The 27605-nt window shown below is 42.3% G+C and overlaps 1 protein-coding gene and 1 pseudogene across 2 annotated transcripts in view; both read left to right on the forward strand.

The window, feature by feature from the left end:
- Positions 1-16784, forward strand: part of TRAPPC11 (trafficking protein particle complex subunit 11) — a 54155-nt gene extending 37371 nt beyond the window's left edge. For both annotated transcript variants that reach the window (XM_008000369.3, XM_037994063.2), the window contains 7 exons: positions 646-711; positions 822-978; positions 4540-4651; positions 8284-8375; positions 9803-9936; positions 11616-11783; positions 15804-16784. In XM_008000369.3, coding sequence (XP_007998560.2) covers positions 646-711; positions 822-978; positions 4540-4651; positions 8284-8375; positions 9803-9936; positions 11616-11783; positions 15804-15848 — 774 coding nt within the window. In that variant the 3' untranslated portion in view covers positions 15849-16784. The remainder of the gene's footprint in view (positions 1-645; positions 712-821; positions 979-4539; positions 4652-8283; positions 8376-9802; positions 9937-11615; positions 11784-15803) is intronic.
- Positions 9244-9344, forward strand: LOC119623986 (U6 spliceosomal RNA; annotated as a pseudogene).
- Positions 16785-27605: the final 10821 nt, after the last annotated feature.

Genomic DNA, 27605 nt, shown 5'->3' on the forward strand with positions numbered 1-27605 from the left:
AGCAGTGTCTGTCACATTACATTATTATTATCTTATTAGTCATTTTGAGTTGAGGTGTAGTAAGAACTTAGACAAAAGGAAGACACTAGCTTTTTGGAACATCTGATTCCTCCTCTGTAAAATGGTGATGATGCCTGCCCTGCCTACTTCATTAGATCCAGAGATAAATAATGTGTAAGAAAACACTTTAACCGGGTGCTGTGGTTCACTCCTTTAATACCAGCACTTTGGGGTTCTGAGGCAAGAGGATCCCTTGAGGTCAGGAGTTCAAGATAAGTCTGAGCAACATAGCAAGACCCCATCTCTAAACAAATAAAATATGGTAGCCGGGCATGGTGGTGTGCGCCTGTAGTCCCAGCTACTCAGGAGGATCACTTGAGCCCACGTGTTCGAGGCTGCAGTGATCTGTAATGGTGCCACTGTATTCCATCCTGGTTGCCAGAGTGAGACCCTGTCTCCAAAAAAAAAAAAAAAAAAATAGTACTCAGGTCTTTCGACACACATGTTACCTAAAAGAAAGGCCTTTACTTCTTAGTATGTATAATTTGGGATTATTTATTGATCAGTGATAGATTGTGTTTTTTAAAACTTTATACAAAAAGATTTAGAAAATCCATTGAATGTGCCCTTTACATTTTCTTGCAGGATGAAACTGTAACAATCGAAACAGTCTTTCCATTTGATGTTGCGGTTAAATTTGTTTCTACCAAGGTATGTTTCTGTGAGGCAAGCTAGAAATCATTTAGGTTATAGAAATGGACCGAAATGATAAAATGGATTAATGTAATTCCCAACAGACCTTTTATCTTCATTTGTGACAGTTTGAGCACCTAGAAAGGGTTTATGCTGACATCCCCTTTCTGTTGATGACGGACCTCTTAAGTGCCTCACCCTGGGCCCTCACTGTTGTGTCCAGTGAGCTCCAGCTTGCTCCATCCATGACCACAGTGGACCAGCTAGAGTCTCAGGTGGACAATGGTGAGTCTTTGGTTCATTCCCGCTTAAAAGAGCAGGAGAATTGTGTGCGTGCGTGTGTGTGTGTGTGTGTGTGTGTGTGTGTGTGTGTAATCTTGCAATGAAAGAGTTAATTAGCTTTTCCTAAGTGAGGGAACTTGAGACCTGCACTCGTGAAAGCAAATGCATATGAAATTAGGGTGGAATTAGTGTCATTTATAATACCATTTGCTTGAGTATGCCTGATTTTAAAAGGTCAGATTTTTTTCCTACTCTAAGGAAGTTATACTTTGAAAATGCACTTCACCAAAAGAATTCTTTTTTCATTTTTGAATTTTTAAAATATTTTTTTCTCATTGACTCTCAATGTTTACTGTTTTTCATAACTTGAAATGAGAAAAGGTATTTATTAAAGAAACTTTGGAAAATATAGAAAAGTAGGAGATAAATTTTCTGAGTCACCCAAGTAAAACAATTTGTAAGACTGATTGAAACCCAGGACAACACCTTTCTGGTTTCAAAAAGTACTAATAATATCTTTTTCTTTCACAATGTCTTCATAAGTTTTTTTTCATCTCTCCTTGAAACTTGGTTTTCTCGGAAATCATTGTCTCTGTCCTACTTTGTTTTTCTGTCTCCTTCCCTTTTTCCTTATTGTGCTAATTGGGAGTAATGAGCTTCAGGGTCAGACTGAACTGGATTCGGTTCTCAGCCCTACCACTTGCTCTTTTGTGAACTTAGATGGTTCCTTTCGTCACTTCTTAGAGTCAAAGAGGATGATGTATGTGAAATAACTAAGTTATTTCAAATATGAGAAAATATGAAATAGCTTAACTCAGTGCTCATTTTCTAACAGCTCAACAGAAGCTGGTTATTTGTCCATTCTTGCTGATTCCTTTTCTTTCAGCATTGGTCATTTCCAGTATCCTGACGTTGGTTCTCTTGTTCTCTGTCTGCAAGTCTTCAGCTGCCACACGACCTTAGGCTGCCTGCATTCCCTCGTCCAGTTGGAGGGGTTGTTGTACGTACACTTGATCCAAGCTGGAAACTGCAGAAAAAAACTACACTCCTTCACACACACATCCATCCTTCACACCCACATCCATACATTTTTTGAATCCAGCTTTTCATCTCCATTCTCAGTGCCATCCTCACCATTTCTCTCACCTAGTCTATGGAAGTAGGTCCTTAACCGTTTTCTTCCTTGGCAGTCATTGTATTCCGTAGCCTGCCTTTCATATTGCCACTAGAGTTTGTGACACACTGGACCTCACCTAGTCAGGCTCTGGCTGACCTTCCCAGCTGCCTCTACCCGAGGCTGTCTATTGCCCTTTGTTCTCTCCCAGTTTTCAACCAAGACAAACTTAGGGCATTCGTCAAACATTGCCCCCAGCTACTTTTGGACATATATTTGGACCTTTTGTCTAAAACCTTCATCTTTTTCAAGCTGTTGAACTCTGGCTTGAATCTGAGAGATTCATGAGCTCTTCAGGGCTCATGTAAACTTGAACTTCTTATTTCTCCCAAGCAGGGCTAAGTACTCTTCCTTCTTTACTCCCATGGTGTTTTGTACATACCTACGTTGTAACACTTACATTATATTGCAATTACTTATTTGTACATATGTCTCCCTTACTAGACTGTGTGTTCCCTTAGAACCTGAGCTGTGTCTTCTTCATCTTCATATTGCCAGCATCATAGTACTTAGCTAATAAGTGTTTACTAAATCTCTGGCTTGAACTTCCAGTATATTAGTTTCTTACTGCTGCTGTAACAAATGACCACAAAGTTAGTGGCTTAAAATGACACAGATTCAACTATATTAAAGTTCTACAGGTTAGAAGTCCAGAAAACAAGGTGTCAGCCTGGTTACGTTCCTTCTGGAGCCTCTCAGGGAAAATCTGTTTCTTTGCCTTCTCCAGCTTCTAGAGGCCACCTGCACTCCTCCGCGTGTGGCTCCTTCCTCTGTCTTCAAAACCAGTAGTGTAGCACTTCTTTCTCACAAATTGACCCTAATGTTAATCGTTCTTAAACATTGTGATCATTTTGTTTAACTTCTTAGAATTAAGGAGAACTTTGGTAGAGTTTAATATGAATGCCCCAGGTTTTTTAAAAGGCGATCTCTAGAGGCTCAAATTGATGTGTATTTCATTTCCTGGGCTACAATACGATTTCCAAGTCTTTAACATTATTTAAAAATAATTAAAGCAAAGGTTGATCCAGCTTTTTTCCCTTTCACTGCTGTTATCTGTCCACAGTGAGAACTCCATTCATCTGTCACAACCTTCTTCATTAGAAAACCATAAAAATAACCTAATGTCTAGAAACTTTGTTGTTGTTATTACTTCGGAGTTTCACTCACAGATTGCTAAAATTGCCGTTAAATGAGTACTATTGCCTGCTTGCGTTTAAAGGTGAGACATTGCAGGCTCTGAAGAGCTGATAGATGGAGAAGACTTGGTTTGAATGTGTGCTTATCTTGTCATCAGGGAATTTACTATAAAATTGGCAGGAGGAAAGCATTCTTGCACAGAGGTGAATAGCCATGTGAGGCAATATTGAGGTGTGCTATTAGTAATACAGGCTGAGCATCTCTTACCCAAAATTCTTGGTAGCAAAAGTGTTTCAGATTTTGGATTTTTCAGATTTTGGAATATTTGCATTATACTTAGTGGGTGAGCATCCCTAATCTAAAAATCTGAAATCTGAAATGCTTTAAAGAACATTTCCTCTTTTAAAAAAAATTTTTATTTTCATTTTGGAGCCAGGGTCTCACTCTGTCACCTGGGCTGGAGTACAGTGGCAGGATCATGGCTCACTGTAGCCTTGGACTCCTGGGCTCAAGCTATTCTCCCACCTCAGCCTCCCAAGTAGCTGGGACCACAGGTGCACACCACCACACCTGGCTACTTTTAAAATTATTTACAGGGACGAGGGCTCCCTGTGTTGCCCAGGCTGGTCTCAAACTCCCGGAGCTCAAGCAGTCCTCCCGCCTTGGCCCCCCAAGTGAGATTGTGAGTCACCACACCTGGATGCATTTCCTTTTGGAATAACCTTTGCGTGTCATGTTGGCACTCAAAACATTTCAGATTTTGAAGCATTTTGGTTTCAGATTTTTCGATTAGGGATGGTCAACCTGTATGTATTTACTCAGAGAAAGCCACAATTTTCTGGAATGGTATTTTGAGTACTTTAAGAGTAACTGAAATTTTCTATTTTCTTTTTCTCTACCCCAAAGTGTTTACTTTGGAGGCATGAAATAATCTGGAAAAAGAAAAACAATCACCATAAAATATTGATTCTGTCTCAAAGCTTTTCACATTTATTAGTTTCCTTAGGACTTTCTCGCAGATACACAGCTGCCTAATTGGATTTTATTGTGATGGAATATTGATACATTAGCAAAAACAGTGGACTTTGTGACCTTGAAAAAGTCATTTAACATCTCTGAGCCCTACTTTCTAAGTCTCTACAAATAACATATAGTGGGTGAGGTGTTCTTTCTTTGTTCTATTACTTGGATGTGAAACTCTCCTTTCATAGATGAAACCATTGCATAAAGAGTGAAAAGACTCTTCCCTGTAGTTGTCTTACAGACTGGAGAGAGCGCCAGTGAATGCTTTTGTCTTCGATGCCCATCTCTTGGAAATGTTGAAGGTGGAGTAGCAACCGGGCATTATATTATCTCTTGGAAAAGGTAAAAATTATATCAATCCTGTCTTTTCTTCAATGTCTTTGTTATTCTGATACCTTTCTTTTTCATCTTTGTCACTTAATATTTGAGAGTTTCTGTCATTCTGAAGAGCAGAAGTCACGTGGATATGAACACAAAGCTAAAAAAGATAATTAAACCTGAATTTGTGCTTGTCACAATTTGTGACTTCTATGCTATTGAAATTTTAGCCAAACTAAATCTGTACACAAAAGGTGTATGTATAAGAATGTGCATGGGCTGGGCACAGTGGCTCACACCTGTAATCCCAGCACTTTTGTAGACCTAGGTGGGAGGATCGCTGGAGCTCAGGAGTTCGAGACCAGCCTGGGCAACATGACGAAACCCTGTCTCTACAAAAAATACGAAAATTTGCCGGGCTTGTTGATGCACACCTGTAGTCCCAGCTACTCAGGAGGCTGAGGTTGGGACGATGACTTGAGCCCAAAAAGTGGAGGTTTCAGTGAGCTGAGATTGTGCCACTGCACTCTAGCCTGGGCAACAGAGTGAGACCCTGTTTTAAAAAAAAAAGTTCATAGCAGCATTGATTGTAATAGGAAAAAAATGGGGGGAAAAAACAAAAACAAAACATAAATGCCCATCAATAGAAAAGAGAATAAATTGTGGCACATTCGTACAGTGGAATACTATATATCAATGACATGAATGAACCAGAGCTACACCATCACCATCTTAAGGTAAAGTGAACAAAGCAAGCTACTGATGAAAATATGAATAAATTGCATTTATATGACATTGAAAAACATGCTATATATTTCTTAGGACTACATACATAATTTGGAAAATTATAAAATACATAAGAATGATAAATACCCAATTCAGGATAGTGGTTACCTTTGGGGTAGGGGGATACAAGCAGCTCTGCAGGAAGATTCAATTGTATCATTGTAATTTCTTTCTTAGACTGGGAAGTAGATACATGATATTCATGTGTATCCTCTTGGTGTGGCTTAGTTATTTTCAGAAATTTTAAAACAGAATAAAATGAGAAAAATGAGAAAGGAGTCAGAAGATACTAGTTTTTTGTTTCTTGTTTTTTTTTTTTTTGAGACAGAGTCTCGCTCTGTCTCCCAGGCTGGAGTGCAGTGGCGTGATCTGGGCTCACTGCAAGCTCCGCCTCCTGGGTTCACACCATTCTCCTGCCTCAGCCTCCTGCGTAGCTGGGACTACAGGCGCCCGCCACCACGCCTGGCTAATTTTTTGTATTTTTAGTAGAGACGGGGTTTCACTGTGTTAGCCAGGATGGTTTTGATCTCCTGACCTTGTGATCCGCCCGTCTCGTCCTCCCAAAGTGCTGGGATTACAGGCATGACCCACCGCGCCCGGCCAGTAGTTTTTTTTGTTTTTGTTTTTGTTTTTTTTGTGAGACGGAGTGTCACTCTGTCACCTAGGCTGGAGTGCAGTGAGTGCAATCTCTGCTTACTGCAAGCTCCGCCTCCCGGGTTCATGCCATTCTCCTGCGTCAGCCTCCCTAGTAGCTGGGACTACAAGCGCCCACTACCACACCTAGCTAATTTTTTGTATTTTTAGTGGAGATGAGGTTTCACTGTGTTAGCCAGGATGGTCTCGATCTCCTGACCTCGTGATCCACCTGCCTCAGCCTCCCAAAGTGCTGAGATTACAGATGTGAGCCACCGCACCTGGCAGATATTAGTTTTAAGGGAATGTTTATACAACTCAGAATAATGAGTGGAAGATCTGAATGTTATGGCTGTCACAGAAAAGTTATAAATTATCAAAATTGACTAAAGGAAAATTTTTTAACCTAAAAACCCAGTAACTGGAGGAAATTCATGAAATTACCTTCAAAGAGTATATGTTTAGTATATGTAATTACATGGTATGATTTATTGTTTTCATGTTATACATTATATGCAAAGCATAGAACAAGAAGGAAAATTCCCTGGGTTTGTTCGTGAAGAGCACCCATACCTAAACCTGACAAAGGCAGAAAATAAAAAGACAACTGTAGGGCAGCAGTTCTCAAACTTTTTGGTCTCAAGACACCTTTACACTTTGAAAAATCATTGAGAACCCTAAACAGCTTATTTATGTGAGTTATATGCATAAATATTTACCATGTTAGAAACCAAAGCAGAAGCTTTTTAAGAATGGAGAAATAGGTAATTTTATTGAGAAGTAAATAAACTTGTCTTTTCCTCATTCCTGAATTTACCATATTGATGTTTAGTTTTATTTATTTGTTTATAGGTGGCAAAACAGCATTTTAAAGGCACTGCTGAATTATTCCATCATACTACAGTATTACCACAGAGATATATTCATTTATTATTGATGAAGGCTTAGATGCTTTGCCTGTTGCTTTTGCTCTGTGATAGTTTGCACGTCATGTCAGCTGCTCCACCCTTAGACTCACAAGGGATTTCCCTGGCACCACCCCTGTAGATCCCACTTTAACTGTTCCACAGGGAAAATATTTAACAGTTTCATGATATTACTTCAGCTCCATAAATATTGGAGCACCACTATGTTTGTTGATAGTAAAATACTTTTAGTTCTTCAGTTTCTACCATATACTTGTAGTGAGTTACAACAGTGCTCTTCAGAGTGGTCTGGGGCCCACCTGTAAACCATCCTCAGTGAGTTAAGGAATTTATGTCATAACGTAAATCACTGAATTGTTCCTGAATTGAGAAAGGCTTGCTGCCAAAACCCTGTATTAAATGGTGTGCATCATGATTGACAGTCTCACACACCTCCTGACTTATCCCCCGCTGGTAACACACAGCAGCCCTGGGTTATAACAGTTTGTTAATTGGAAATATTCAGAAGTGTGATTTTAAAAGTTCTTAACTTCACAAAACTATTTCCATTAATAATATTTTGGGAGGCCAGGTGCGGTGGCTCACGCCTATAATCCCAGCACTTTGGAAGGCTGAGGCTTGTGGATCACCTGAGGTCAGGAGTTTGAGACCAGCCTGGCCAACATGGCAAAACCTCATTTCTGCTAAAAATACACAAATTAGCTGGGCGTGGTGGCATGCTCCTGTAATCCCAGTTACTCAGGAGGCTGAGGCAGGAGAATCACTTGAGCCCAGGAGGCAGAGGTTGCAGTGAGCCAAGATTGAACCATTGCACTCCAGCCTGGGTGAGAGAGTGAGACTGTCTCAAAAAAAAAAAAAAAAAAAAAAAAGGCCAGGAGCGGTGGTTTGCGCCTGTAATCCCAGCACTTTGGGAGGCCGAGGTGGGCAGATCACGAGGTCAGGAGATCGAGACCATCCTGGCTAACACGGTGAAACACCGTCTCTACTATAAACACAAAAGAAAAAAAAAAATTAGCTGGGTGTGGTGGCGGCTTCTGTAGTCCCAGCTACTCGGGAGGCTAAGACAGGAGAATGGCGGGAACCTGGGAGGTGGAGTGAGTGAGCCAAGATCGCGCCACTGCACTCCAGCCTGGGCGACAGAGTGAGACTCCATCTCAAAATAATAATAGTAATAATGATATATACTAATGTTTTGGGAAATGGATAAGTAACATAGTTCCTTTGAAACTAGTTGTTGAATACACGTTTCCTGTTTTTGATGAGCTTCTTTCATAAAATGTGAGTTTAAAAAGATGACTTCTTCTGCCATAGGACCTCAGCAATGGAGAACATCCCTGTCATCAGAACTGTTATCACTCTGCCACATGTGATTGTGGAAAATATCCCTCTCCATGTGAATGCAGGTAGCGGAATTCAAATTTTACTTGATAAGAAGGACCCAGTAACAATAGTTATTTTAACTTCTAAAAGTTTAGTATTTTAACATTCTATTATGAAAGTTTTTCAACATTTGTAAAACTAGGTTATGGCCAGTCTTGTTTCATCTCTACTTCTACACACTCCTCCTACCCCTGTTATTTTGAAACAAATCCCAGATACCATTTCAAGCCATAAATACTTTCATATGCCTGACTTAAAAATAATAGCTATTTAAAAATATATAATGACAGTACCATTATCACGACTTTAAAAATTAGCAGTCATGTCTTAATGTCATCAAATTCCAATGTTGAAATGTTCCTAGTTAACTCTGGATGGTTTTCCAGTTTATTTTGAGGTCTATACACTGTAATTGATGGATAAGCCTTATACTATACAGCTATAACCTATATATAGGCTGGTAAGCTGACTATCTCTCCCTCCCCCATGCCCTTTCTCCTCCCCCCCTTGACCACTAACCCCTCCATCACCTCTTCTGGTACCACTTTCTCTACCACTTTGTCCTTCTCCCTCCCGCTATGACTTCCTTGCTGAAGAAACTAAGTTATTTGTCTTATAGAGTTTCCCACGGCCTGGATTTTGCAGATTACATGGTGTTATTTTTCGATATTTCTCTGTCCCTATGAATTGGCAGCCTGTCTGTAGGCCTGATCAGATTCAGGGTCAAGTTTTTGGCAAGAATGCTTCATAGTTAATGGTATGTGCTCCCACTAGGAGGCAGGTAGTATCTGTCCATCGTTCTTTCTTTACTGGAATACTGTATCAAGAGAAACTTCCCTTTATCAACTGTTTGGTTATCCTGATGTCTCTAATTTACAAAACCTGGGTGTAGTGCTCACCAACAGCATATATGTTAGAATGGGAATGGTGCAGAGATTAGCATGGCCCCGTGCAAGGATGACACTCAGATTCAGGAAGCATTCCATATTTTTGAATCCTAGGAAAAATAAAATGGCAGGACTGCCAGAACACACACACACACACACACACACACACACCCCCCAAACAACAGTGTATCCACAAATGAATGAATGAAGTTTTACTTACAACTTCACTAAAACATGGCTTTTGCTAGTTTAGGAACCATGATTGGTATTTTGGGAAATCTTTTATGGATTTAAAAAATGATCTTTAAAATATAATTCAGTTCCTGATAGCCAGGACCCTGTCTGGGCCAGTCATTTTTAGAAGGACACTTATTTCCTTAGCCTGTTTTATCATAGTCCTATTGCTGTTGTCCGATCAAAGAATTGTCTTATCTGGTGAGAGGACAGTAACACCATTAATTTAAATGATACTATGTCCGTAGAATGAAATTCATTGACAAAACGAAGCCATAAGTGGTGAGCTATTTTTGAAACCAAGAAAAATGTGTCATCTTTCTCTGTAGATCTGCCGTCATTTGGGCGTGTCAGAGAGTCCTTACCTGTCAAGTATCACCTACAGAATAAGACCGACTTCGTTCAAGATGTGGAAATTTCTGTGGAGCCCAGTGATGCCTTCATGTTCTCAGGTCTCAAACAGGTACAGGTCATATCCTGTGTTGTTTATGTTGACACAAAACTGTGGCCAGGAGACGGAGAGCTGTACCTTTAGTTCTTATGAATGAACTGAGTAAAGCTGACTATGGCCCCTGTTGTTTTGGTAATAGTGAATTTTTAAGCACCTTAAGTACAGCTACCTATAAAGGTGGGTTACCCTTGTGACATCATTGAGATCAGACATGTGGGTTCTTATAAAACAAAAGTCCACAAATCCTTGGACTGTATTATAATATGTTATAATTTCTGAAAAACGTAAAGATGTCCCTTTATTACTGATGAGTGTGTATGTGTGTGTGTGTATGTGTGTGTGTGGGTGAGGCCTGGAGACTTCACTGTACTAATACCCTTTATTACTGATGAGTGTGTGTGTGTGTGCGTGTGGCCTGGAGACTTCACTGTACTAATACCCTTTATTACTGATGAGTGTGTGTGTGTGTGTGTGTGTGTGTGTGTGTGTGTGAGGCCTGGAGACTTCACTGTACTAATACCCTTTATTACTGATGAGTGTGTGTGCGTGTGTGTGTGTGTCAGTGTGAGGCCTGGAGACTTCACTGTACTAATACTAACAGTCCATTTTTCTATCAGTGAAGTTTTGTAGAAATTTTGATTTTACATAGACTATACTTAACCTTTGGTGTGTTTAGATACAATTTTGTTTCTATACTTTAAATTACCTAGACTTTTTTATTCATTCAGTCAAATCAGAGTTGGAAAAGTTCATCGGGTTTTTAAATGAGCGAACAGAACACCCAGGCAAAACTATGCTTCAGTGGGAGTCCGGTCCTCCACTGTCAGAGGGGTAGCAGAGATGCCCCTCCAAAGTCAGGAAATACTTCGTAACGAACAAGGGCACAATTAGAGAACAGATGTGTCTTAACGCCTGGAAGTGTCCACCCTGACTAATGAGCTGCCCTGCCTATTCTGAGTGCTGTGCTTGTTGTTAAATGCAAAATAGAAGTTTATATGAAATATGCTGTATGTTCAGGTACTGTTTTATATTTATAATATACAGTATTAAATATACGAGCTATAATATTTACAAATGAGTAAGCTTTTTTCTTGAGTGTCTTGATTTTTTCCAGGTGTTCACTTTTATAAATAGTAGGAAATATAAAGATGCTAAAATCTTACCAGTTTGTGTACTTCCTTAAAGTATTGTTGAAGATTTTCAAAATGTCTTTTTTTTCCTCCTGCAGTTACTTAACACAAAGGTAAAATCCTTAAAAGAAAACAGAAACCACTAAGTAGATTAGAAAGAACTAATTTGTCTTATATTGGCATAATGTCTACAAGTAGACACTTCTGCAAATTATCCCTTAACATATTGTGAACATAAAATCTACCTGGGCTAAGACAAAGAAAATATTCAAGTGCCTAGTGTTCTCATTCTTTAGGAGGTACAAGTTACTGTTGCAGGTCTTGGTAGAAACAGAAATCAGGCATGTGTTTTTTACACATTTCCTGTCTGCCATGTCCTCTACTCATACTAATTCAGCCCTACACTTTGGAATCTGTTTGGAAGGTGGACTAGGAGAGAGTGAATATTTCAGTAGAAGGATTTGGTTATCCAATCTTTTATAAATAATTGAGGATAACAACATATAGATATTGCACATATGTGTATTTGATTATCTTTCTCTGTGACTTTTTATGATGCAGATTCGATTACGTATCCTCCCTGGCACGGAGCAGGAAATGCTATATAATTTCTATCCTCTGATGGCTGGATACCAGCAGCTGCCGTCTCTCAACATCAACTTGCTTAGATTTCCTAACTTCACAAATCAGCTGCTCAGGCGTTTTATTCCTACCAGTATTTTTGTCAAGGTAAAGCTTAAAAATTTTCTACTTTTTAAATTCAAAGTCTTAAAAACAAACCGACTTCTTTTTCATGTACACTTCACTGAACAGTATTTTGAGACCAACAGTGATAGTTTTGCCTTTTATTCTATGTATTTGGCAGTATTGCTATTCATTTCTATAAAGTTGCTTTTTATAGAATCTAATTTCAAAGATTTGTATTTCCTTAGGTAAATAATGATTTATCTTTATAATATCCTTAAGCATATTTTCTCTTTGGCTTAGTAAAGTATGCTTTAAAATTGTAATTTGTTTGTAACTAGTCTTTCATCAAAATGAATTGACTTTAAATATTCTTAAACTTTCCTGATTCCCTGTAACTGTGTAATATTGGATTTAGCTCTCTTCTGAAAATGACCATCTCTCAGAAAGTATACTCTGATTTAATGTTGTTGTTTTTTTTTTAAATTACACAATTTCCAGGTTCCTACAATAAAAGCATACGTAGGATGGGCAGTGTGTAAGAGAATGGATTGGAGGGATGAGTGGTTCATTTAGTTCAGCAGTCCACCTCTGATTATCACTCCCTGATACCTAAATAAGAGCCATCCCTTCACATGCCTCTGGTGTCCCTCTCACATACATATACATGAATATACGTATACATGAATATACATATACATGAATATACATATGAATATACATATACATGAATATACATATACATGAATATATGTCACTGCTCTGTGCCCTCTTTTAAGTTTCTACCCTCATTTGGAATGACAGTTTATATTGCTCACTACTTCCTTTTTTGTGTCTCTTATGCAAGTTCAGGGGAACCATTCCTTGTTTATATAATCCAGGATTTGGTAAATTATCTGTTAATATATTCCCCGTACTCTGCCAGCTTTTTTATTTCCAGGGTTTTATACAGAGTTTTTTCTATCTGTATTAAAAAACCCTCCCAAGCTCCTATTCCACACCATACTTTTAAATTGTAAAAGAGGCCGGGCGTGGTAGCTCATACCTGTAATCCCAGCACTTTGGGAGGCCGAGGTGGGCGGATCACGAGGTCAGGAGACCGAGACCATCCTGGCTAACACAGTGAAACCCCGTCTCTACTAAAAATACAGAAAATTAGCCGGACGTGGTGGCGGCACCCGTAGTCCCAGCTATTCGGGAGGCTGAGGCAGGAGAATTGCTTGAACCCAGGAGGTGGAGCTTGCAGTGAGTGGAGATTGTGCCATTGCACTCCAGCCTGGGCGACAGAGCAAGACTCTGTCTCAAAATAAATAAATAAATTGTAAAAGAAAAATCTCATAATTTTGGATCTCCTTGTGACTTTTTGAACATTTTCACCAGATCCCTTCAGTCTGATGCCTCCGTTGGCCGCACACTCCCATGGTGAAGTCACTCTGCAGGGCAGGGGAGGAGTCTCATGACTGGGTGGGGGAACAGGGGGGAACAGGTGGCCTCTGTCATGTCCCTTTAGCTATTTGACTTTTTGAAGTTTGCTATTTTTAAAGTTAGAAGTACTTTGAATCATTTAGACGTACGTAGACTTGGTCAGATTCTAGCTGCACAGAAATGGCTTGTTTGAAATACTAGAGTAATGAATATTGAAAAGGAGTTTTTTTTTTTCTTTTTATAATCTTTTTACTCATTTACACCAAGGGAATATAGCACCTTTCATCCAAAGAACTGAAGGTGCTTTACAAACACAAGCATTTAAAAAAATGATTATATTTTTAAAACCTGGAGTCTTGCTGTTAAATCTCTTTGATTCCAGATACACAATTATCTGGAAGTGATTATGTTAGGGACAATGAAAGAGGCTCAGAAAGAATTCTGATGTGAAAAGGAGAGATTTTTGATTCCATCAATTAATCGCTTTCATTCCTTTCTCTGTTGATCAGGAGACCCAAACCTAATCCCAACTAATGCTAGTTCAGTCTTTCGATTTTCTCTCAAGGTAAACCTCTTCTGGGTAGTGTTTAAATTCACAAGGAAAGGTTCCAGAAAATAAACATTTTTAAGTTTTAACATAACTAGCATGCCCTTTTTAACTGCAGGGATCCCTTTTCTCAGTACAAGTACCACCTTTTAGCAACTTGACTGCTGCCAAAAATGTTGACTGGACTCCGCAGAGCCAGCTCTTTTATCAGTTAGGAAAACTTATAATTAAAAAATTTTGGCCGGGCGTGGTGGCTCATGCCTGTAATCCCAGCACTTTGGGAGGCGAAGGCAGACGGATTACCTGAGGTCAGGAGTTCGAGATCAGCCTAGTTAACATGATGAAACCCTGTCTCTACTAAAAATACAAAAATCAGCTGGGTGTGGCGGCGGGCCCCTGCAATCCCAGCTACTTGGGAGGCCAAGGCAGGAGAATTGCTTGAACCTGGAAGGCAGAGGTTGCAGTGAGCCGAGACCGTGCCATTGCACTCCAGCCTGGGCAACAGAGTGAGACTCTGTCTCAAAAAAAAAAAAAAAAAAAATTGCCCTTCCACAGTGTATATATAGTGTACATATTTCAAAACATCATGTTGTATGCCATAAATGTCTCCAATTTTGTTTTACTTGTCACACTAAGGACAGTGGCTGAGGATTACCCTTTCCCACTTATCGGACAATCACTGACTGAAACTGTAGGTCCCAGTGCACCTGTATTAAACTTCAGAGCTGTGCTGTCCAGTGTAGCTGCTAGCCACATGTGGCTATTGAGATCAGTGTAAATTAAATGTACTTGGTTACACTGCTGCTCTTCAAGTGCTCAATAGCTAAATGTGTCTAGTGGCTGCCATAGCGGACAGTGACGTCCTAGGCAAGGTTGAATCCATACTCTTTTTCCATTGAATAAAAGACTTTGGTTTTCTAATGTATGATGCACTCATGTTTTGCTCCTGCTTGTAAAAGCTCCATTTGGCAGGGATTTCACTAGCTTGAGCCATGATTTTGTTTCTAAAATTGAGCAGCTTCCATCAGTACTAAAAAAATAGTCAAGAATCAAGGATTGGGAACCTATTTCACTCACTCCGTTCCTGCCGTGAATGTGTGGAAGCTATACTTAACTGTGTTTATGTATGTATGTACACACACACACACACACACCCCTATATACATCTGAACAACCACAGCAGCAACACACTGAAAGAGGAGTGCTGTCTTCACTGCCTCAGGAATTCCTCAGTCTTCCTGCTGAAAGCATAGCAAATCACTTCTGATTGTGAACACTCTTCTGTTTCATTTCCTGATCATCTTTCTCATGCTTTCCCCACAAAGGTCTGCTATTGTATATCTGTAAAATAAAATAAAATTATTTGTAAGAATTTTATTCTTTCAGCTGCTAGATATCCCTCTGGGAGGTTGTTAACCTGCCAGAAATTTTACAGCTAAAAACAGTTATGATACCTTTTATTCATTCTTAGTCTTGACTTTTCTGATGTGATGTTTTAAATTCTTTCAATCAGTGATCTTAGAGACAGGGTAGTTTTTGTTTTTATCTGCCGCTTTTATCCTCGCAGCATGCGTTGGAGTTCACTGCAGAAACTTTTTCTCAAACAGGATATTAGGCAACCTTGAGTCCCCAAAAGGAACTTACCTGTCAGCTCAGGCTCTGGGCCTGCTTAAACCTTGAGACATAGGAGGGCCCTGAGCAAGAGAGAGAGAATAAAACTATCAGTTAAGCAGGAATGACAAGGTTCCATTGGGAGTCAGTGGGAGATGGCCTGGCAGTAGCTGCTGGAACGCAGGGTTGAGAGAGAAGTACTGACCGAAGAGGATTGGGCGGGTGGAAGTGCAGAGTCAGCTGGTGATGGCTGCGGGAGAGGGCGGCTCCCAGCCTGTGCCATGGCCATCCCCAGGTGCAAGTGAAGAAAGAAAGAGGTGGGGTGAGAGGAGGAGAATCACCACATAACCATTTTTATTTTGATGCTTACACTCGTTTATTGTTTTTGTAAAACAGTTTGAAGAATTTCAAAATCCTTCCAGTTAATAGAGCTTTTGTTATATTGTAACTTTGTAAACCCACTTTGTTTTCCCACTTTAAAGCCACAGGGTCGGCTCATGGATGATACCTCTATTGCTGCTGCGTGATGTTCAAGACGGGCCCTTGGCTGTTGTTACAGAGACGTGGGGCAGACCTATACAGGTGTTCCACTGTGAACTCTAGCTTTGATCATGGTAAAAAGTTAATCTTTTCTGTTTTTTAATGGATGTTATACCAACTATTCAGAGGAATCATACTTTGAAAATATTAGGAAAATCTGTCTTACAGTTTCTCTAATAAATATTTGAAATCTCAGTATGACACGAAAGGATGTCAGACCATTGTTATTGTTGAAAGTCATTTGATGAATGGTAAATTCTATCAAAAGTAAGTGATTTGCATGTATAATATCAGGAAAATTCAGCATCCCAAGTATGACTGGACAAAGAGAGTAGATGCACCAATGCCTGTGCCATAAATTTCCAGATCCCCTATGTGTCTCTTTCAGAACTGGCCAGACCAGAAATAATCTATTCTCATAAATTCAGTGTGTACTCAGAATACATACACAACAACATAGGGACTGATAGGGAAAACTTCCAGAAAGTTTTAATCAAAGCAGTTTAATTAAGGTATCAAAAATATCTTTGCTTAGTATCAAAAAATGTCAAATAGGTTCAGCTTGCAGCCAAAATATGGATCATTTATGAAGCAGGTTCATATTTTAGAGGTGTTAATAAAATCCTCATCTGAAAAGATCCAAACTGCAAGGATTTTATTATAAACATAATTTCATAGACTAAAAGTTTTTGGAAAAGATGCAGGGTCTGAGTCAGACCTTTTGGTTATATTGTGCAGTTTCAAAAGAACTATTTAAAACTCTTGCAAACTCATGTAAATAAAAATCATAGGGTGAAAATTGTATTCGTTAAAATATCTTGGTAATTTAAAACTACCTGATTTCCTGGAAAATTTTATTATTTGAAAGGTGGAGGAATTGTAAAAAGGAAATAGTGATGTAAATAAACATGTTCTCTTTCAGATCTGCTTGTCTGTCTGTATCTTTTATTTTGAGCTTGTTTGATGAATGAAGAGGTTTTACAGAGCATGACTCTTCACGTTTTTCAAAATGTCTTCACATTACTTGGAGATTCATTATTTTTGTTCAAATTCAGTCATTTCTTTCATGGCCCGTGTTACATTTCCACCCAGAATATATAAAGCCCCCCAGTTGATACTCTGAAATAATAACTGTGAAGAATACCAAGCTGTGATTTCCATGTTGGTGTTGTAATGAGACAGGGAGTGCTTTTAAGGAAAGGACAGCAAGTAGACAAGTGAAGCTCACCTTTTAATGGGGAGGGTCCATGCAGTCCCAGCAAATACCCTTCTGAAGCCTCCTCACTTGGCCTTAAAATTCAGAAAAAGCACCCAAAGTGTCTCAACTCAGTTTAAAAGTTAGACGTGGGTTGCATTATTTAATGGTAGAGTGGATAAATAGCAGTGATGGTAATTTTCAGGGCGGTTATGTGCATGCAGCATTAGTGATTAGAGATTGTTGAACAAATATGTGATAACCAAATCTCGTCTCCTCATTTTTTCATGCCATGTGGATTCACCCCACAGGACTGAATCTTCTCTAGCTAAAGCATTATGAATGAATGCTAAGTAAAAGCATTCAGTTATATAAGGAAAGAAATTCTTGTATTATTTTATCATCCCAGTATTCTTACATACCCTTTTTTACACTTACAGATTTGTTCTGAAACGTTTCTAATGAGTGACACTCCTGCTATTCTTTTTTTTTGAGACAGAGTCTCACTGTGCTCATTCTGTTGCCCAGGCTGGAGTGCAGTGGTTTGATATCAGCTCACTGCAACATCCGCCTCCCAGTTTCAAGCAATTCTCCTGCCTCAGCCTCCCTAGTAGCTGGGATTATAGGAGTGCACCACCACGCCCAGCTAATTTTTGTATTTTTAGTAGAGACGGGATTTTGCCATGTTGGCCAGGCTGGTCTCAAACTCCTCACCTCAGGTGATCCACCCGCCTCAGCCTCCCAAAGTGCTAGGATTATAGGCGTGAGCCACCGTGCCTGGTCATGCCATTCTTTGGTGACCATAACCATACCCTTTATTTTAGCAAACGATATTATTCTCAGACACACCTACTGAAGAGCTCCATAAAGTTCACTAAATGAGTATAAAATTCCGTGTTTTTCATGAAAAAGAAAAATGCATCATTCAGTTATATTCAGGTTTTGCTTAAAGATCAAATTGGTGAAATAACATTCCCTTCCACTCAGTTTACTTATGCCTGCAAACAAAAGAGAATGTGATCACAAGGCCTTATTGTTTCTGCTTTCTGAAGCATGTTTTACTGAGGGGAAGTAGAACCAAGGTCAGAACTGCCATGCGTGTCCACTCAGGGCGCGCGGCCTGAGTGAGCCCTGCTCTGCAAGGAGCTGTATTACAAAGGAAAAACCTCAAACTGCCAACTACCCCTGCATGTCAGTGCCTCTGGCTCATCCAAGTTACACTCCAAGCAACTTTTTCTTCTTTTTTCACTATGCTCACTCCAAACAGTTTTTTTTTTTTTTAACTTCTATTTTCTCTCCATTGAAAGAACATAAAATTCATAGTAACCTTGAAGTTGGTTTTTTTATTTACAGAATACACCCCTCCAAAATGTATCAACATGAGGCAGAGTGCGGTGGCTCACACCTGCAATACAAGCACTTTGGGAGGCCGAGGCAGGCGGGTCATTTGAGCCTGGGAGTTCAAGACCAGCCTGGGCAACATGGCAAAACCCCATCTCTACTAAAAATACAAAAAAATTAGCCGGACGTAGTGGCTCGTCCTGTAGTCCTGTAGTCTCAGCTACTCAGGGGGCTGAGGTGGGAGGATCGCTTGAGCCTGGGAAGTCAAGGCTGTAGTGACCCATGATCACATCACCACACTCCAGCCTGGGTGACAGAGCGAGATCCTGTCTCAGGAAAAAAAAAATAGTATCATTGTGCATGGTAAATGGAAACCTACAAATATTACCTCGTTAGGTTGGTCATGATTTCTAAACTGTCTTTCCCAAATGAAAATTGCTAACATTTATTGAGTACTGTGATGTGCCACATGGCTATGTTTTTATCTCATATAATACTCATAAAAGCTCAGTGTGGTTTTAGGTACTCTCATTATTCCCATTTTAAAGATGTGAAATCTCAGTAGCAAAGACTTGGAACCAACCCAAATGTCCATCAGTGACAGACTGGATTAAGAAAATGTGGCACATACACACCATGGAATACTATGCAGCCATAAAAAGGATGAGTTCATGTCCTTTGTAGGGACATGGATGCAGCTGGAAACCATCATTCTCAGCAAATTATCACAAGAACAGAAAACCAAACACCGCATGTTCTCACTGATAGGTGGGAACTGAACAATGAGAACACTTGGACACAGGAAGGGGAACATCACACACCGGGGCCTGTCGTGGGGTGGGGGGAGGGAGAGCATTACGAGATATACCTGATGTAAATGATGAGTTAACGGGTGCAGCACACCAGCATGGCACATGTATACATATGCAACAAACCTGCACGTTGTGCACATGTACCCTAGTATATGTGTGATAATTTAAAAAATAATAATAAAAAAATAAAGATGTGAAAACTGAGGCGCAGAAAGGCTAAGTAACTTGCCCAGTGTTCTGGTTATCCATTGCTACAAAACAAATCTGCCCAGTGTTTAATGGCTTAAAACAACTGTCATTATCTGTATGGTTTCAGTGGGGCAGGAATTTGGGAACAACTCAGATGGACAGTTCTGGCTTGGGGTCACTCATGTAGTTGGAGTCAAACAGTAGCTGGAGTTAGAATAGGGCCAACTGTGAGAACCAGGGGAACCGAGGCAGCTTGGAGCTAGCCAGGCACCTCTCTTTAGTTAGGGTCGCTCCATGCGTTCACCGGGATTCCTCACAGCATGGCCGGCTCACGGTGGCTGGACTGCTTACCCGGCAGCTCAAACCTCCGGTGAGAATGGAACCAGCAAGGGAAGCTGCATCACCCTTTTTGTCCTTGCCTTCGGTATCACATGACGTCACTGCTAGGGTCACAGTCCGCCCAGATTCAAGGGGAGGGAACACAAACTATAAATGTCACCTCTTGAGGGGGAAATGGCCTCATCCAGAAGGTACAGGACAGGAGGTGTTATTGCATCCACCTTTGGAAAAGAGAATCTGCTGTACCTAGTGACATGGCAAGTGGGAGAAGAGTTGGGACTAATCAAGGCACTGTTCTGCAGAGGCCATGACACTACACAGCCACCATTCTAATGCTGCCAGGGCTTAGTCCTAAATAAATCTGTCTTCAGCTAAGTTATGTATGCCTGAAGTACTAAGCATTTTATGAATTAAGACCTATCCAAGCCTGGGTCTCTGTGGTTCAAGCCTGTAATCCCAACATTTTGGGAGTCTGAGAGGTAAGGATCGCTTGAGGCCAGGAGTTTGAGACCAGCCTGGGCTAGCAAGCCCCCGTCTCCACATAAAATAGAAAAATTAGCCAGGAGTGGTGGTGCCCACCTGCTACTTTGGAGGCTGAGGCAGGAGGATCACTTGACCCCAGGAGGTGGGGCTGCAGTGAGTCATGATTGCACCACTGCACTCCAGCCTGGGCGACAGAGAGCCTGCCTCAAAAAAATATATATATATATTTTTCCTTCAGTCTGTGGCAGTAAATCTATTGCCCTGAATTACACAAATTTATTCCAAGTATTTATTGTGGGCCTACTGTGGGCCAGCTTTGTGGGCTGGTTGCTGTGGCCATAAAGGAATCCCTATTCCTGAAGACCAGTGGTCCAGCAGGAGGCTGCCATGGCAGCAGGCTCTGACACAGTGCGGTCAGTGTGGTAGAAATGAGAAGACTGGTGAGTGACTGGATGTCTGGGATTTCCTCTAACATACCTGAAAACAAACAAAATACTCAGATTGGAGAGAAATGGCTGAAACAAGATTTGGAAAAGGTTGATAACATTAAAGATGGGTGGGCCTGGGGGCTTTACCATTCACTCTCCTTTTGCGTACGTCTGAAAATTTCCATAATAAAAACACAACAAAGGATACAAAGTAGAAAGGAGCCCCAGGGAAGGATTAACTTTATAGAGTATGAGGAGGAAGCTGCAGGGAGGTAGGGCTTCCTCAAGGAGTGACATTGACATTGACATTGGAGTTGTTTTTGTTTTTGTGTTCATCATAAAATGATTCTGTGCTTTTGTTGTGTGGGAATGCATTTCCATCATCCATGAACAGATAATATGTGAACTGGATTTTGGAGGACATAGAAACGTTTGTAAAATAAACAGATCAAGGAAGAGCTTTCCAGGTGATGAAAGGGACTGTTGGCACGCACCCCTGCGGCACCCTGGCATGCCAGTGCTTTGAACGTAGACAGACTTGTCCACTGTTGAGTAAACCTAACCTTTATTTTTTCTACCTTAGATATTCAGTGATAAGAGAATGGTGGGTGGGGGATGAAACTCATTTAAGAATGCAAGAGCGCTTGCTGCTCCCTCCCTGCTGCCTCTGGGGAGTAGGGCTTCTCTCCTGGAGCTTTTGGGGGAAGCTGGTCTTCTTTTTGGTAATGCTCTTCAGATTGAAGAACTGTAGTCTGAAAACATATTTGATCTTGGAGAATAATTCAAAAATCACGATCTCAACAAGGACTGAATTCCAAATGCCAAATTTAACAGGGACAATTCAGAAACCCTTAATTCAAGATGAAATAGGCCAGGCGCGGTGACTCACGCCTGTACTCCCAGCACTTTGGGAGGCCGAGGTGGGCGTATCACAAGGTCAGGAGATAGAGACCATCCTGGCTAACACGGTGAAACTCTGTCTCTACTAAAAATACAAAAAATTAACTGGGTATAGTGGCGGGTGCCTTTAGTCTCAGCTACTCAGGAGGCTGAGGCAGAAGAACGGCCTGAACCTGGGAGGCAGAGCTTGCAGTGAGCCGAGATCACGGCACTGCACTCCAGCCTGGGTGACAGAGTGAGACTCTGTCTCAAAAAAAAAAAAAGATGAAATACAGAATTATTCAGTCATAGGATAGGAGGAGCTCCGAGGAGCTATTTTTAAAATCAAATAGCTGATTTTTTTTTTAATCAAAGGCGTTAGTGACACAGTTGGTCAGACTACATTTATGATATTCTCTCCCCTTCTGATTGCCATCCTTTATTTCATTATACTTTTTTATTGTGACCATTTTCAAACACTGTAACACACCTCCATGCTATACTCAGCTTCAACCATTAATGCCTTGCCCTCTACCATCCATCCTCCCTAACTCATTTCACCAGAAAGAAAAGGACTTTTAAAATTACATAACCACAATGCATTATTACATCTAATCAATTATTTCTTTACATTGTCTAGTATAATAACATATTCAATTTTCCTTAAGTCTTTTTACAGTTTTCTTGTTTGAATATGGATCCAAACAAGGTCCATCATTATATTAAGTTTCATTTAATGTAGAATCATCCCTTCCCCCTTTATATCCCCTATTGACTTGATGAAGAAATGGGTCAGTTGTTTTGTAAAATATCCCACATTCAGGGTTTGGTTAATTGCAACCCCAGGGTGTTTATGTAACTTGTTCCTCTATCTGCTGTTTTTCCAATGGACCAGGAGTTAGATCTACAAGATGGCCTGAGCTCAAATTCTTTCTCCCTTTCATCCGCCCTCCAGTTCTTCTCTCCTCTACTTCCTTCCTTCCACCCTCCTTCTGTCTCCCTCACTCCTTCCTTCCATCTTTCCTTTTTTTTTTTTTTTTTTTTGGATAACACTATTTCATAGGTAATATTTCCTATTGCGACACTTCAGGTCTACTTGTCTTGCTTTTCGTGATAAGATTGATCAATGGGTTTAGAAGGTGGCAGCCTAATTCCTTTATCATAAGGTTCAGCTAAACAGCCATGGATGCAGTTGTCTGAATTGAATGACATTCATTGCATTGACGCATCGATCGCTGTTTAGCTGAACTGTATATTTAAATATGTTTTAAAATTAGAAGTTATTCAATTAGAAGTTGCAAAATGTAATTAAAGAATGCTATTCTGCATTCATTGACTGGAATTCTTAGAGATTTTTTTTCCTCATCCACTAGGTCTATTTAATTACCCTACAATATAGTTTCCACAGCAAAGAGAACTTTTTTCTTATTTCTTATTTCAGCTCATCAGACAAGGAAGCAAAGATAGTTTTTAATAATCTAATTCCTTCTCTTTATTTGTAATTTTCTTCCTTTTTTTTTTTTTTTTCCAGAGCCTAACTCTGTCACCCAGATGGGAGTGCGGTGGCATGATTTTGGCTCACTGCAACCTCCGCCTCCCGGGTTCAAGCGATTCTCCTGCCTCAGCCTCCCAAGAGTAGCTGGGATTACAGGCATGCACCACCAAGCCCCGCTAATCTTTGTATTTTTAGTAGACACGGAGTTTCACCAGGTTGGCCAGGCTGGTCTCCAACTCCTGGGCTCCAGTGATCTGCCCGCCTCAGCCTCCAAGCGCTGAGATTACAGGAGTGAGCCCCAGCGGCAGGCCTCTGTCTTTTTAATTTCAGTGTAATGAGTTGGTGGCCCTCCTATCTCTAATGTTATCCCAGAGCTTTGGTGTTTGTGCTTGGTGCCCTCTCCGTTTCTCCCCTGTTCTTATGGAATAATGATGTAAATTAGGAGCCTGGGGTCAGGAATCTCAGCTTAGGGTCAGGGCTTTCCGGTGGCGTTGGCAGCGGCTGGCGCCTGCGCCCTCCGTGCAGGACAGCAGCTCCCTCCAGCGGCTTCCCTCCTGCTTTGTGCCTTGCCCACCGCTCAGACGCTCTGCTCTGAAAAGTGAAGTTCACAAGGTATCTTCAGCTGCAAGGGTAAAATCAAGACGGCAGCTTCAAACACAACCTTTTTCCATTTAAAATCAGTATTAATGTAAGGATGGTCCGAATGCTCACCTTGGGAAATCAGTGAAAGGGCCTGACATGGAGAAGAGTTTAAATTCTGTTTAATAAATATTCACTTTATGTTCATTCTTTGAAAACGGGTACTTATTGAATGACAGATCTTTTACCGCACACACACTAACAGATACGCGTAACTGCGCCCTGCAGCGTTTTATTTTCCGGCTGCTTCCCCCCAGCCCGCGGGCAGGTGGCAGTGTCCGCAGTGCTTACGGCGAACGCAAGAGAACAGGAGGGGTTCCGGTGCTGCTTCCCTTCCGTACACAGAAAATTCACCCAGGCCGGCGCGGTGGTTCACGCCTGTCATCCCAGCACTTTGAGAGGACAAGGCGGGTAGATCACTTGAGGTCAGGAGTTCGAGACCAGCCTGGCCAATACGGTGAAACCACGTTACTACTAAAAATACAAAAATTAGCCGGGCGCGGTGGCGGGCGCCTGTAATCCCAGCTAGTCGGGAGGCTGAGGCAGGAGAATGGCTTGAACCCGGGAGGCAGAGGTTGCAGTGAGCCAAGATCGCTCCACTGCACTCCAGCCTGAGCGACAGAGTGAGACCTCATCTCAAAAAAAAAAAAAAAAAAAGGTAAAACAAAAAACCCACACCAGCCCTGCCTCTCTAGCTAGGCCTGCCTGCCTGGCTCCCGCTCCCGGTCCCGGCTTCTCCGGCCAGGCCGCGGGGCCGTTCGGCGTGGGGCGGGGCGTCGGGGAGTTTCTGCAGCGGTTAGACCGGCCCGGGGACCTCGGGACAATGAACCTTTCTGTTTTAAAGCCGGAACCCAACGGGGCCACACCGCGAAGAGGCTCCCCTGCGGCTGGCACGAGAGACCTGCAGGAACTCGTGCGCGCCGAGCGGGGCCGGCAGGGGCCGCCAGGGAGCGGCCGTGGCGGGACCAGGACTTCGGTGCGCTCCGCCGCCTCCAGCACCCGCCTGGGAAGCCCGTCCGACGCGGACGCTGCAGGGGCCTTCTGCGCTGTCGCCACCTGCAACCGCGCCGCGGCGGTTCGCTGGAAGCTCCTGTGGCTTTTCGGAAGCATAGTGCAGAACGTCCGGTGAGGGTTTGCAAAGCCGCCCTACCTGGCCTCTGCCGCACCTGGCCTCTGCCACACCTGGCTTCTGCCACATCTGGCCTCTGCCGCACCCGGCCTCTCTGCTGCACCTGGCCTCTGCTGCACGTGGCCTCTGCCGCGCCTGGCCTGTCTGCCGCGCCTGGCCTCTCGGCTGCAACTGGCCTCTCAGCTGCACCTGGCCTCTCTGCCGCACGTGGCCTCTCTGCCGCACGTGGCCTCTGCCTCGCCTGGCCTCTCAGCTGCACCTGGCCTCTGCAAACTCTGGTGCCCTGGAGCTTCCTACCCAGAAGTGAGTGCGTGCACACTGCAGGTGCTGGGTGCTCCTGACCCCATGCCCCTCCTGCTGTCTGTTCTGTTTGTTTTGGCAGATGATAGTGCTCTCAGGAGGCTGAAACCTTGATAATCATGGCTTTCTTTGTAAGTAGGACCCACTTCCTTCATGAAATCACTTTTATTCGGATTATAGAGATCTGTCATAGAGATTCAGTACTTAACAATAACGTGGGAAAATGATCACTAGGTCCTGTCAAAGAAAAAAAGCAAGGACAGAACAGTGTCTATGGTAATGATCCTGTTTTGTAATACAAAACAAAACAGACGCTGCACAAATACAAACCCAGAGGAAAATGATCATGCATAAAAATATTGTTCTGGGGCTGGGGGCTGCCGCCCATGCCTATAATCCCAGCACTTTAGCAGGCCAAGGCAGGAGGATCACTTGAGCCCAGGAGTTCAAGATCAGCCTTGGCAACAAAGCACGACTTCTTCTCTACAAAAATTAAAAAGAAATTAGCCAGGCGCTGGTGTGGGCCTGTAGTCCCAGCTACTCAAAAGGCTGAGGTATGAGGATTGCTGGAACCCAGGCGGCCAAGGCTGCACTGAGCTATGATTGTGCCACTGCACTCTAGGCGGGGTGACAGAGCTGGGCCCCATCTCTCTCTCTCTCTTTCTCTAGAAAAAGTTTTTGGATTGTTGGATTGTACAGGTGATAATAATTGTATTTTACGCCGGGCGTGGTGGCTCAAGCCTGTAATCCCAGCACTTTGGGAGGCCGAGACGGGCGGATCACGAGGTCAGGAGATCGAGACCATCCTGGCTAACACGGTGAAACCCCGTCTCTACTAAAAAATACAAAAAACTAGCCGGGCGAGGTGGCGGGCGCCTGTAGTCCCAGCTACTCCGGAGGCTGAGGCAGGAGAATGGCGTGAACCCGGGAGGCGGAGCTTGCAGTGAGCTGAGATCTGGCCACTGCACTCCCGCCTGGGCAACAGAGCGAGACTCCGCCTCAAAAAAAAAAAAAAAAAAAAAAAAAAAAAAAAAAAAAAAAAAATTGTATTTTACTTATCTGTTCTGAATGGTTTTCCACAGTAAGCATGTTTTGTTTTGTTTTCTAAGAAGGGCTAATACATGCTTATTTTTTGAAAGGAACATAGATCTGCCGGGCATGGTGGCTCACGCCTGTAATCCCAGCACTTTGGGAGGCGGAGGCGGGCGGATCATGAGGTCAGAAGTTTGAGACTACTTGGGAGGCTGAGGCAGGAGAATTGCTTGAACCCGGGAGGCGGAGGTTGCAGTGAGCTGAGATGGTACCACTGCACTGGGCATCTGAACGAGACTCCACCTCAAAATAAATGAATGAATGAATAAATCAATCCAATCAATCAATCAATCAATCAATCAAACATAGATCACAGCACCAGAGGGAAGAGACCCAGCAGATGGGTCCTATGCACAAACCACAAACTTACTCCCCAGTGATCCACAAGTCACCCAGGAGGCAAAATCTATGAAAGCCACATCAGTGTTCCAGGATGAGAGTTGCCAAAACAGAATCTTTTTTTTTTTTTTTTAAATGGAGCCTTACTCTGTCGCCCAGGCTGGAGTGCAGGGGCGTGATCTCGGCTCACTGCAACCTCCACCTCCTGGGTTCAAGTGATTCTCCCACCTCAATCTCCCCAGTAGCTGGGATTACAGGTGCCCACCGCCATGCCTAATTTTTTTTTTGTATTTTCAGTAGAGAATGGGGTCTCGCCATGTTGGCAGGCTGGTCTCAAACTCCTGACCTCAAGCGATCCACTTGCCTCAGCCTCCCAAAGTGCTGGGATTACAGGCATGAGCCATTGTGCCTGGCTAAATTTTGTATTTTTGCAGAGACATTTTCACCATGTTGGCCAGGTTGGTCTCAAAATCCTGACCTCAAGTGATCCACCCACCTTGGCCTGTCAAAGTACTGGGATTACAGGTGTGAGCCACCACACCCGGCCTAGATCCCAGACCTTAACAGGATCTACTGTTTAAGGGCACATCCCCAGTTTGGCCAATGCTAAGAATACCATTTTGCCAAATAGTAGTTTGTTCTGCCTTCTGCACAGCTCTCCACTGGATTCTGTTCAGTCGAAGGGGATGGCACGTGTGAACGCCTCCGAACTGTGTGTGTAAGGAGAGGGAGGGGCTGGCAGACATCTTGTGACTGACAGCAACCCAGTGTCGGTCCATCCATCATTCATTAGTCTCTGACCCCAGCACAAATCCCACCGAGGCTGTTGGAACCTGGGTAGAGGAAGCTGGGGTCTCACACCAGAAACAAACGTTCCTTACTTACAAAGGGGCAGCTTTCCCTGGAAGTTGATGGGGTCCTGCATCTGCTCACATATGCCTTTCCACTGCCTGGGAAGACACAGTGGGAAACTGGCTGGGCATTTGTAACCATCTTATCCGGAGTCCTATTTGCACGTGGATGGAGACTTTTCTTATTGTACTCTGAACTGTTCATTCATTCTTTCACTTAACAGATATTGTTT

This window comes from Chlorocebus sabaeus, chromosome 7, assembly GCF_047675955.1.
Source record: "Chlorocebus sabaeus isolate Y175 chromosome 7, mChlSab1.0.hap1, whole genome shotgun sequence".
Taxonomy (NCBI): Eukaryota; Metazoa; Chordata; class Mammalia; order Primates; family Cercopithecidae; genus Chlorocebus; species Chlorocebus sabaeus.